The sequence below is a fragment of the Vanessa atalanta genome, chromosome 22 (assembly GCF_905147765.1).
Source record: "Vanessa atalanta chromosome 22, ilVanAtal1.2, whole genome shotgun sequence".
Classification (NCBI taxonomy): domain Eukaryota; kingdom Metazoa; phylum Arthropoda; class Insecta; order Lepidoptera; family Nymphalidae; genus Vanessa; species Vanessa atalanta.
The window spans coordinates 1367070-1380732 of NC_061892.1; the positions used below are offsets into that span (position 1 = coordinate 1367070).

Sequence of the window (13663 nt, forward strand, 5' to 3'; positions counted from 1 at the left end):
TAAAACATCCGTCAGAAATATGAACATCACTTAAAAGTACGTAGACGGCTTTTTTTGTAATGCCTAACTGAAAAAAGCTGTTAAAAGGATATACGTAAAACTCATACCAAAAAACGGAGTGCTTTTCGGAAAAGGTTTTAGAATACAATATTATCATATTCGTTTTTTTATGATGTAGACTGACGGGCGGTAAATCGGCCACCTGGTGGTAAGTGGTCGCAACCGCCCTTAATTAATGGTCCAGTAAGAAATATTCATCGCCAACACGCCATCAACCATCGAAGATGGTCTATTTGATGGTAAAATAACAGATGACTCAGACGGGTCTGCACATAGCCCTAACACTAAATAGATGCGCAGTATCACCCACTCAACAAGTCTCATTTATATGTTCTTGTTACGTAACGTATTTGGTATTAAAGCCCAACAGTTATTACCAATAGTTACAATCTATGGAAATATTTAACGTAAATAACGTTCAGCAATAAACTCATATATCAATCAATACCAATAATTCCGAAGCCTTCACCACGAAATGGATTCGATATCACGTTAAATGGTTCTATTTAGACAGCACCAGGAAATGATGGGCGTACAAGCCGTGGCACGTTTCTAAATACGCTATTCTCTCTCATTTGTGCTCGGGCATGGACAGTAAAACAGCACGACGGTACTGTTATCCAATGCAAAATATACTCTAAGTTATCGGTGACAAGGCTTAAAATTATATATGGTCCAGTTTTCTATTGTAAATGAAAATTACCAGTCGCTTTTTAGTGTATTGTGTTGTGGAAGTGATTCCAATGGTATTGTGGTTGAAAAACTGAATTGTTTTATGTATGTATTGAAGAGTATGTTTGTTTTTTTTAGCTCAACACTTTATTTTTAATACCGTTGTGTTTTATTTGGGTACATTTTATTTGTAAATTTCGTATCTTTACGTAAATAAAATGTTTGTTGCAAATGTAATTTAGATTTTGATTTACCTATTAGATTGCACTCTGTGATATTCACTTGGTGTTAGGATTTTGTGCAAGCTTTTCTGGGCCACAGTCTGGATATATTTTACGCCGAGCAACAATATTTAGTATTATTATTCCGATTTAAAGGATGAATGAGACAGTGTAACTACAGCCACAAGGTTCATAACAGTTCCCAAGGTTGGTGGAATTGATTATCTAAGAATGTCCATGGGCAATGGTGATCAGTTACTATTGGGTAGCCCATTTGTAAGTCCGCCTACCTGTGCCATAAAAAAAGTAGAATAAGATCTATCGATACGTCTGCAGGGTTATTAGTAAAACAGTAATAACCTCGCAGGACTCTATCTCTCACTTCCTAAACAACAATATTTGTTCAAACATAAAATGTTATTCATCTTAATAACAAAAATGAAATAAAAACTATGAATTGCGAAACGCAAATTTCCGAAACGGTGATTCAAATATATAATAATGATATATTATATTTTATAAAAATCGATTTATTATTATTGTTCTGTGTAATTTATTTCATTTTTGTATCTTATTAATCCTCTATTTATTTACTATCACATTTACTTATATCCATGTCTGTTTTTTTTAAATGTATTGAATTGTGCTACCATATCATTCCATCCATTCTACCCGAACCACCTAGACAGCTTTCGCCGGCGGTTTTTCCGAATCGATACGACTTGGGAACCTTAAAAAAGAGCCTACACCATTCTTAAAAGCCGGCAACGTATCTGATAGCCCACCGTTGTCCCTGGGCTATGGTAGTCACTTTCTATCAGGTGAGCCTCGTGCTCGTTTGCCAACTATACCATTAAAAAAAAACATATTCCTACACCTAACCTCTCATATTCGATGAAATTGTAAGCCTGACACTACCCAGAAGGATATGAAGGTTGATCAAATGTTCAACGTGCTTTGTCCGAGAGTCTGACCACTGTGTAAATAAAACACTTTTAAGTCAAGGCTACTAAGGATATCTTAACAGAAAAGCTTTATTAACTTATAAGTAAACAGTAGGTCCGTTGATAGTATAAATGGGACGGATAAACTATATAATGGTATTATTAAATTTAATAATACAGATACCATAATATTTACAATTCATTTATTATATTATTAAATAAATCACGTTTGTAAGGAGAAACGTAATTGAGTAAAAATGACTTGACAAGATCAATTCTCCTCCTCCTCGACACTAGATACGGTAGGAAATATGAGGATCTCTTTTTCCACAATATAATGATCGATTTACAAATACATTTTTATTCAAAATAATTTCGGATTTCAAGAAATAAAGAAGACGAGACCATCCCTCATAATATTATTATTTGAACTTCATTTCAATCTCCCTGTGATAATGTTTTAATGTGCATATCTCAATACGTCGGTGATTCTTAACATGTTTTGAGAAACTAATTAAACGAAACGTTAATTCAATTCAATTAACTTAAGTGAAAAATGCTAGCCAAGATTGCTGTTCAAATAGGACAAAAAATGGTTTATGTATAAGTTGGGCTTTCCCATTCGTGTTAGTTTTCCCGGATGTCCTAGTTTGGACAGCGTCCGGGATATCTCAGTGGGGCTTTAAAATAATGTATTAAATAAAAATACGGTTTAAAATAAAAATCCTTAATATATATATATTGGAACTCCAGACCCAGAGACATAATTTCTTAGGAATATTACATATTAGTAAAAAGTAGTAAAATTGTCTATGTACTAAACTCATTGAGTCTGATTAGACGCCCCGGCTTCACCGGTCCGGTTCCGGTCATCAGGTTTTATGCATTAGAAGTAGCCCATGTCTTTTCTTCAGTTCAAGCTTGCTTCATATCAAATTTCATGGAATTTGGTTTGGCTGTGAAAAAGCAACAGACAGACAAACAGTGCGCCAGCGCCATGCGCCATGGTGTAAAAAGTAACTAATCACTACCGAGGACTCAGTAATAATGATTATAGACATTGAGAATTATAAGGGTTTTTATGGCATTGGTTGGCGGATAGCATATGGGCCACCTGATGGTAAGTGGTCACCACCGCCCATAGACAAAGGCGCTGTAAGAAATATTAACCATTCCTTACATCATCTATGCGCCACCAACTTTGGGAACTAAGATGTTATGTGCCTGTGATTACAATGGCTCACTCTGTTATTTGGCGGTAGAATCTGATGAGTGGGTGGTACCTACCCAGACGGCTTGCACAAAGCCCTACCACCAGGGTTACCATCAGATTGACCATTTACAAGTCTACCGAAATATTTTAAGCAAAAATATATATTCCCAAGTTTACGCTTGGTCGTTCATGTGGTACAAGATGACACATAGTAGTCGCCCAGTTTTCGCAGCTTAGCGACAAACTTTCAAAACTTTGGAGCTTAGCTTACTGACTCTCCTGTACCGACGATATCGTGAATCGAATACCGCAAGCTAATTTTTATCATTAACTAGCGAACCGCCCCGGTTTCGCACGGGTTCAATGCTAATACTAAATATACTACAATGTCTTAGTATACAACATTCTCAGCTTTTTTGTCATTAGAAACTACAAACCGCTATGTTCCTGCATTTCAAAATTTGTAATAACTTCGAAAATATTCATTTAAATTACATGCTGTAAAGGGTCATATTGATCTATATTAAATGCAAAATATGTTCAAGGCGCTTAATTGGATAAGGATTAATGCCGTATAGCTTAAAATCGCTTCGTAAAAGCGATATATATTATTTTTTATCATTTGCTTTACAAAGTAAAGGATAACAAATACTATTGTGGGTTAACCCTAAGAGACATATCCCGGGCTTTTTTGTAGACTGTTTAAGGTGTACAATACTGTAGTACTGACCTTTCTCGTAGGGTTCAGAGAGCGTTAGGAACATAAGCACATACAATATGTTTATTTAAGACATCACATTAGAAACCTCTAGAATTATCAGTGTCTCTCAACTATATTATGCATGTATTATAGATATCCTCTTCCACTTGAATAACTCTATCTATTAAAAAAATCCGTTGTATAGTTCTATAAATCTTAGCATACAAAGGGACAGACAGACAGCGGAAAGCGAATTTGTTTTACGCTATGTAGTGATGATATAATATTACTACTATGAATTGTATGGATAAATTGAATCTGATCTTGATTTAAACGTCACACTAATCGTGGAAATTACAAATATTAATTTACAACCGAACTCAAACACATCAAACGTAAATCTATTCATGTTTAACTTATCTTGAAATTACGTTACGGCATAAATATAAATCATTCAGAATGTAATGCAATTAGTTAATACCAGACAAGCATCAGAGAAAATCGATTTTCTTATCGTCCATATTTAACATGGTAGAACTTCTGGTTAGTGGGGCGAGGACGTGTGTTGGCTGTTAGTGTTTGTAAGTGGCTATTACTCATAACTACGAGTCCTCCATAATTCTTCGAAACTTTAAATTGATTATTGATTTCATTCAGCAGGAACTCGCTAGAATAGGTCGTACTTAATGTATTAAGAAGTTTTAATGCTCGTAAGAGTCGATATGTTTTATAATATGGATATTTACCCGTAAATTTTGTAGAAATGTGCAAAGAATGTTTCGTAACATTCACTGAATAAAACTAAATGAGTTACAAAATTTCTTTATTATTAATTTAATAATAATTCCATTCAAATTGAGTTTCCAGCCTCCAATTGCTTTATAAACCTACGGATCAGTCGTTCAAACGGTCGAACAACAAGATATTGTTCAACTCAAATTAATAAACTTCTAATTTTCAATCGACGTAAGCTACTGTTCTTGATAACCAATTCCTTTATTGACCCTTATAATTTTCCCTTGCATTTCTCTTGGAATACCATGGCGTTCAGACATGTGCCGTCTCACTGTCGCCGTCTTAGCGTAAGTCGCACCACATTTGTTACACAAATACACGTAAACCCTATCATGAATATTATTTGCATGCGCTAACATTTCGCTCCTTTGGAAGAATTTTCTTGGGCACTGCGGACATTGAATCTTTTTTTCCGTGTGGTAAATCAAATGTTTCCTCCATATTCCGCGTCGTCTGAACGTAAGCCCACACTTTTCGCATGTATAAGGCCTTTCCCCGGTGTGCAGTCTCTCGTGTTCGATCAAATCGAATTTTCTAGGTGCTTTGAAAGGACAATGCGAACATTGTAAGTATGGTCCTGTACCGTGACGGGATACTTGGTGAATTTGAAGTTCGGTTCGAACTGGAAATCCTTTGCCGCAGTGCTCGCAGATGTATCTAAAAAAATACCCAATTTAAATATAGAACATTTCGGTATTACAATTATACTAAATAAAGAAAAAAAAAAGTTTGCTATATTCATATTCAAGTAGGTTCTTATAGTATTTGTTAAATTGACATATTATTAATGTTATAGATGTCAACGGCCGTAAATTATATCGTAAAGAATCTTATTAAGAAACTCAATTATTACTATTTATTCTAATTTGAAATTCGTAGGCAGTCTCGCAAATGGGGCACCGGTTGATAAATGGTTAAATTAATCACCATTTAGATCCCCAAAGCGCCACTAACCTTGGGAACTGAGATGTTGTCTTGTGTCGGTAGTTACTAACTCGTCGAACCGAAACGCAACTTTATTTATTATTGTTTGGCGGTAGAATATGTGATGAGTAGATGGTACATACCCAGACAGACTTTCACAAAGCAAGTAAATGCTCTTAGATAATGATTTTATTACAAAATTTTCTATTAAATTTGTACGAACATAAAGTCCACGATTTCTTATATCTGTTTGTATAAATGTATGTTACATTTAGATTTATTGTAAGACGATAGAACGTATTTAAAATATACAAATATTGATTATTTATTATAATATAACCAAAGTTGAGTCTTCCCTTCAAGTATAATACCAACAATACTTTTTAGAAGCAATAAAAATTAAACCGAACAAGTGCGAGTCGGAGTCGCCCACCGAGGATTCCGTACAATATTATACGGCATATTATAAAAAATTTGAAGGTAAATATTAAAAAAATAGTTATTTATTTACTTTAATATCAAATATAATCCAGATTTGCTAGTGGTGATTGAAAAAAGAATGAAAAGAGGTTCTATTTGTTCATTCTTCGTCGTAAATCAAGAACTATACTATATCAAAATAATTAAAAATCGGTTTAAGCTTGTGCCAATAAAGCCCTTTCATATGATACTCCTCATTACACGGTTAACTATTGTCAAAATTTGGACCGCCGCTCCTGGCATAAAGACCCTGTTTTTAAATATTTGCCAAATTTCATGGTTATTGTAGGTCAACGGAAAATACCATTTAAATTTTTATTCCCTTGAGTGTCGAAATGTACGTTTTTTTCGGCATAAACGGCCGTATCTTTTTTATATTAACTTATGAGTTTAATTTTATCACAGCTTCAAGAGACTATGGACCTGAATATACCAGACGGGCGGGCAACAAAGTGATACTATAAGAGTGCCGTTTTTTCCTTTTGAGGTACGGAATCCTAAAAACGAGAGTTGATCTAGAGGTTGGAACGAAGTTACTTTAGCTATATATTACATACAAATTAAATAAAAGACACTATTAAATTAATTAAAAAAATATTTTAAGAGAATAATTTAATTGTAGTTGAAAAAATAATTGTACTTTACTGACAAAGTCAGTACAATAGTATAAAAGAGTAACAACTGAGTTTCTTGCCGGTTCTTCTCGGTGGAATCTAATTTCCGAACCATTGATGGCTTACATTTTATTCAACGTTGCAAAAAATTATTCAAAGGTACTTTTATGAGCCTACTTTTGAATAAAGAATACTTTGGAACGACAATGACATAACTTATAAAATCCTGTGTGAATTAAAACAATAACAAAAATAATAGTTTACATACTATTAAATAGGTTTTATTTGGTACAAAATTGATTGAGACAAACGCTAAGTTAAGCTGTTTAAAAAACCTCCATTCTAAAATTTATAAAAATAAACACTATAATACATAAGGAACTAACAACGAAATCATTAAACAATAATCGTAACATATTTTCTTTCACACATAAATAATGTATACGATTTTACGATTATGCCTTTCTCGGAACCTCTAGCAAGACCTTAGACAGAACGCATTAAGTCAAAGTAAATTAGTTAGTTTCCCAGAAAAGAAAAGAAAAGTTAATTAGGTTTTCCCAGAAAAATGTTTACAGTTTATATAATAATTATTATTTGCAATATAAAGGGAAAAAAGCCACGCGCGCGAAGGGGCAGGTGTACAGCAAGTTTATTTAGAATAAATAAAATAGTTTAAATAACTAAAAAACACGCTTTTAGCACGCACTAAAAATAACAAATAGGGCGTTTTGTCCAAAAATATTGTAAGCCTGACAGCAAACCCTTTCATTTGATACACATATCACGGGGGTGCATTTCAAATAGCCTGTCCGCCATCTTGGACGTCTGCCATATTGAATTTAAGTCACGTGACTACTTTTTTCGTATTCCTGACAGCAAACCGTTTTATTTGATATCCATATCATGGGGGTGGATTTCAAACAGCCAGTCCGCCATCTTGAGTAGGCTGCCATGTTGGATTAATGGCGTTTCTTAGGGCGTGGACCCATGTCTACGGTGCGGCACCGTTTGCCGTGCAACGGTACGGCAACACCACCGGTAGATGGCGCGGCGCCATCGGCACCAAATCAAATCAAAACAAATCAAGTTTATTCAAGTAAACTATTTGTTACATGTTTAACTGCATTATGTGTAAAATTCTGTACTCATAAGTGAAATGTAATGTTCTTGAGAAAAAAATAAAGTTCTTTAAGCCTAAACTTCACAACGAAGCGTTTTTGAATGTTAAATGTTTTGTTACTTCAGTGTGATAAATGTGATATCCTACAATTAAAAATTAATAAATTATTATCTCAAATCTAGTAACGGCGACTTAAATAAGCCCGTTTATGGACCCCAGGGGCGGCTGAGGGCCGCAGCTAACTGGGATAAGTTAGCATCTACCTTTAATATGGACTGTACCGGGGATTCAAAACCGGTCGAAAAATGGAAAAAGGGTAGGACAGCACTAGAGTTCTATACTTCCAATTGACTCTAAATCACCATGCAATGAATGATATTATTTTACTTAAATGGATAAACTTTTGCATTTTTTTTTTTCTTTTAAACTTTAATATGTCATGAACTCGGAGCATGTGCAAAATTACATCCTAATCGAAAACCGGGAAGTGGGTCAAATTAGGTTTCCAAGATTTTCTTACATATATAGTTACAAGTGAAGTTAATATTCTTCAGCCTGTAAATTTTCCCACTGCTGGGATAAAGGCCTCCTCTCCCTTTGAGGAGAAGGTTTGGAGCATATTCCACCACGCTGCTCCAATACGGGTTGGCGGAATACACATGTGGCAGAATTTCGTTGAAATTAGACACATGCAGGTTTCCTCACGATGTTTTACTTCACCGCCGAGCACGAGATGAATTATAAACACAAATTAAGCACATGAAAATTCAGTGGTGCCTGCCTGGGTTTTGAACCCGAAATATTCGGTTAAGATGCACGCGTTCTAACCACTGGGCCATCTCGGAACACAACGATACAATATATTGCTGTTTCGAGGCAGATATATGATGAGTTTTACCTACCCAGATAGGCAAAACTCTTACTATGCCACTAACTATTACTATATAGCAACAATGTATACAATCTACCCATTAAACAACACATAAGACATACAGATAAAATATGTTTTTTTTAAATATATAAATAAATATTTTATTGTTCAAAAATCATACATATCTCTCTTTTTAAGGTTTTATTTTGCTAATTAGGGTTATTTCGTTAATGCCACACGCGAAAAGCATACATCATTATTTTAATTACAACTGCTATGTAATTTTACATAAATTAATATTATTAGAATCTACATTTTTTGCTTGAGTATCTTTTGTAATATTACTTCACCTTTTAAATTTCTATTACAAGCCTACTATATACATATATTTTTATTCATTTATTCTATTGTATTAATTAAATTATCTAAATTACATAGCATTTTATTAACATATAAATAATTTTCCAAAGATTTTTTTTTTAAAAAGATAAATATGTTTTTTATTTTTATCGTACATATTATTACATACATATATACATGTATATGTTATTTAGAAATGGACAGATAATAATTTTTTTTATATGTATTACATGTATATGATACTACGAAGAATATTTTTTAAACATTTAAAATGCTTACAAACTCCCCTGGTAAAGAATTTAAAGCTTAGTCTAATTACAATACTATCCTGTTCAGCATAGCATATATAAGCATAAATGAAAAAATCCATTTTAATCTACTAACTACCTAAATTAAAAAAGATAGACTATACTAAATGTTTTTAAAGCTCTATTAAAATTCAATCATGTAAATTCAGGTATACACGGCAATCTTAAATAAAGATTCATGTGTTCTACCTACTAGGCCTCTTATGATCTTAGTTACTTATCAACTTTACATTAAAGACAAGATATATAAGCAAACCTGTAGTGAGGTTTATAGAAACGCTTGTGCGTGTTTAATAGCTATGTATGTAATTTTAACTATATTATATTCATATATATATAAATTCTATAATATTTTTCTGGTTTTCATGGGTTCAATTCCCGGCCGAGTTGATGTAGAAAAAGTTCATTATTTTTCTATGTTGACTTGGGTCTTGATTTGTGGTACCGTCGTTACTTCTGATTTTCCATAACACAAGTGCTTTAGCTACTTACATTGAGATCAGAGTAATGTATGTGATGTTGTCCAATATTTATTTATTTATTTATACTTCATGAACACTGACAGTAAGAAAAATAAGAAAGGTAACGGTACGTCCCTTTCTTGACCATGGGTGAACAGAAAATCAACACAATGAGAGCATTATTTGTGTTGTTTTTTTGTTCGGCCAACTTAAATACATTGACTAAACACTTTAAGCAAATTTAAGTAATTAATACAAAGTACCTGCAGCCATTGTGTCTTTGCATGTGATGTTCATATGTGTGTTGGTTGGCGAGGACTTTGTTACACACTTTACAGATCAATTTAATTGTTTTTCTTTGTTCGATTGCTTTTTGGATCGCTAACATTTTTTGTCTCTTTACGAGTTTTCGTTTTATTTTTAAATGCTTTCTCTTGAATGGTTTATGTTTTTTTACTGAACTAGTAAAAACATTTTCTTTAATTAGTTTTTCCATATCTTCTAATATTATATCTTCGTCTTCCTTGTATGGTTCTAGGTCAGATTGGTCATTAAAATAGTCTGCTGAGATAGCTACGTCGTTTAACTTTTTTTCTGACATAGTAACACTTTCGTTTGTAATAGAAATGATATCGCTGTTTTTCGTTTGTTTATTTTTAATGATTTTATTTGAAGAATATAATTGTTCGTTCGGTAAATAAAACCTTAACATAGTGTATTCTACGACTTTTTCTTTCATTTTTTCGATATTGTCACCCACAATACTAACAAAGTTTCTTAAGCATTTATCACTCGATTCGCATAATAATTTAAAATAAATAGCTTGTTTTAACAAATATAAACATTTTATACACATAACTGATGGTAAACTGTCTTGTTTTTTTATTGATATGTTTGTAAAACTTAGAACCGCTTTGCCATGACAACTAATGCCATCCTTTGTATTATTATCAATTAATGACACCATATTTTGTTTGTTTCCGTAATTCAAACATATGCGGCAAATCGAATTATACATTTCCTCATAGTTTTCCATCATAAAAAAAGTTTTATACAACAACAAACAACACCATTTCGTAAATCTTTTCGTGCTGTCAATTCGCGCGTAAATGACAGTACGTTGACATTGACATTATTGGAAATGTTTGGTTTCTGCAATCTATTGAAATATTGAGTTATTCAATATATAGGTTTTAACATTTAGTTATATAAATATATTAAGGGTAAGCAATTTAAATATTAACATTGAGTTATTTTCTTTTTAAAATAACGAGAGAAAATTTGTTTTTCTGGAATATTATTTATACGAGATGGCCCCTTGTATGGGACGCTACATGCGTTGACACGCTGGCCCCGTCTGATATCCTAGAAACAAAATTAAGAGCCGGTGCCCCTGCGGAAAATTTTGAAGCAAAAAACGATCCAAACAAATCTAAACACTTGGCCTTTGGAGTGGTAGAGCAAAAAGCTACATTAAAAGTGTTATACTTTTAATGTAGCCTCGCCTTATTGCCCCCATTGGTGACAGAAGGGCTGGATCGTTTTTTGCCCAGATGATCGGAATTGCAATTCAACGGGGAAATGATGCTAGCAGTCTTGCCACCATTCCACATGGTCAAGATTTATACAATTATTATTTTGAGTTCATATTTGTATATATTTTAAGGACTTATATATAAATTCATTTACACTTGAAAGATTTAAATTTAATCTTTCATAGTCACTTAGAAGAAGTGTATGTAAAAAATGTTAAGAGATGAAAAAGAGAAGAAAATAGGTACATACATATATAATTATATAGTTACTTTGTTTCAACTAGAAATAACATAATAAAATATATTATGTTAATTGGCTACCTTTTGTCAGTTATTTTAACGAAAACAGATTTAAAATTTAGTATTACTATTTTAATTATATATAACTTTTCAGAAATACCAACCATATTTCAGTTTCTACCATTTCATAATAATTATTATACACAGAAAATTCGTTAATTAAAATAGTGAACATTTTTTTAATACCGTTAATTAATGCATGTTTCAATATTATTTTCGTTCAGAATGTGATTCAGATTTAAATTAATCATATTATTTAAATTGAATAACGAAATAATACAAGAATAATCCGAAAATACTTTAAATAACTATTATCTACATTTAAAAAAAAAAAACCGTTTTATAGTATCTACACACGAATATAATTATATTTATCCTGTGGTAAGTACCATGATCATTACGAATAGTGTTATTAGTTCATAAAAATAATATACTTAATGTACTTACCTATTATACATTCATTATAATATTATTAGTTATTACGTTGGTATTGATATTAAAAATAATGGACTTAGAATTTCTATCGTTAAATATCCAATCAAGTACAGAATCTACTCAGTTTTTTGTGTTTAAATAAATAATATTATTTACTAGAATGTGACTAATGGCAGTCATTATTATTAATGGAATTATGTTTGTTTATAACCGACTTTATAAAATAACGAGGTTATATTATGAACAATTGGGAATTTAATGATAGATTGGTGGCTGAAAATGAACATAACGCCAACAAACCCATTTAATCTTTATAAAGTATAAAATCTTAAGATTTCCAAAACTATAAGTCTGAATTAATTGAAATTAAACATAGTAAAGCCTTTCATGACGTAGAATTTCACTAGGAAAGGATTTTTGATATTTAAATTTGAAGATGACGTGGAAGATAATTTTGAATGAATTTTACGTTAACAAAAGCGGGAAGGATTATATCATTATAGGATTATCCGTTGGTGACAACCATATGAAATTCGTTTCATAGTAATTGACATTATTGAGATTAGAGAGACCGATAAAGTAAAAATAGATAGACGCCGGGTGACTTTGTGGTGTTTTATATGTGGTGATCCCTGATTTAATATTTTTAAAGTAAAACTTCTTTGGAAACTTCTCTAAACAAAAACTTCAATTTCGAATTTAAGTGCATTATGATTTCCAGAATCAATATTGTAACGTTTGAATAAAATGCCTCTGAGACAAACTACCCCTTTGTTCACGTGCATATAATGAACACACTTTTTACCATAAAATTCATGAATTATTGTATACAGACTTTACACGATGTTGATTTGCTATTTAAGAGGACAGTCCTTGCGGAACGCTAAAATAGCGCTTACTATTTTCAAAATATCTTAAAACTGGAGTATTGATTATGGATAAAAAAATACATTCATTATGTGAATAAATATATCTCAAGTTTCACCGGATCATATTTATAAAATATATATCAATAACTTAGTAAATTCATCGTCAACATCACTCCAAATACTGAAATCGACCTTTTCTATTAACATTTTTAAGATATTTAGCGGCTAGTTTATACATGTATTTTTGGTTAAATGGGGACACAAAAGTGTAAATAATAAATTCACCATGTTCAATTTCTATTATATCACACAATATTATAGTAATTTTTATTTAAATGTTGCTTACTTTTTGGCATTCGTCGTCCATACTATTTAGTATGGAGAAAATAATTTGACGGTTTTGACTTATTATTCGACATTTCTGTCAATAATTTTTCAGTCCCTCCCCAGAGCCCATGGTGAGAGCACGTCAGTTTTTATTTCGAGCCGAGTCTTATAATTTCGCGAAACGTCTACGCACACATAGATAAGTTAGCATAAGGGTGGGGCGCGAGTGTCGTTTGATGCAATTGTTAATTTTTACTTTTTACAATAGTTTTGGACTTTTTTGTAACAAACTATAATATATTTGTTACAGTTTAGTACATAAACTAGGTAAATGCGATAATTAATCATATAGTAAGAAAATCTAATCTAAAAAGTGTACGAAGGGTAACCTCTTTCCCCCAATGTCGAATTAAAAGTACAAAATTGTAAGAATAAACATGGTGAATACCTG

The 13663-nt window shown here is 32.1% G+C and overlaps 1 protein-coding gene across 1 annotated transcript; it reads right to left on the bottom strand.

Moving 5' to 3' along the window:
• Positions 1 to 4665: 4665 nt before the first annotated feature.
• LOC125072754 (zinc finger protein 510-like) lies at positions 4666 to 10822 on the bottom strand. Its single transcript, XM_047683438.1, has 2 exons — positions 10010 to 10822; positions 4666 to 5262 (listed from the first exon to the last, which is right to left on the bottom strand). The coding sequence occupies exons 1-2, from the start codon at positions 10783 to 10785 to the stop codon at positions 4782 to 4784; spliced, it is 1257 nt and encodes a 418-aa protein (XP_047539394.1). The 5' UTR covers positions 10786 to 10822; the 3' UTR covers positions 4666 to 4781.
• Between the last annotated feature and the right edge of the window lie 2841 nt (positions 10823 to 13663).

Excerpts from the sequence above, each read along its gene's own strand:
- LOC125072754 (XM_047683438.1), bottom strand. The coding sequence starts at position 10,785 with ATGATGGAAAACTATGAGGAAATGTATAATTCGATTTGCCGCATATGT. Across the intron at positions 5,263-10,009 it reads CAAAGACACAATGGCTGCAG|ATACATCTGCGAGCACTGCG; the intron begins GTACTTTGTATT and ends GTATTTTTTTAG.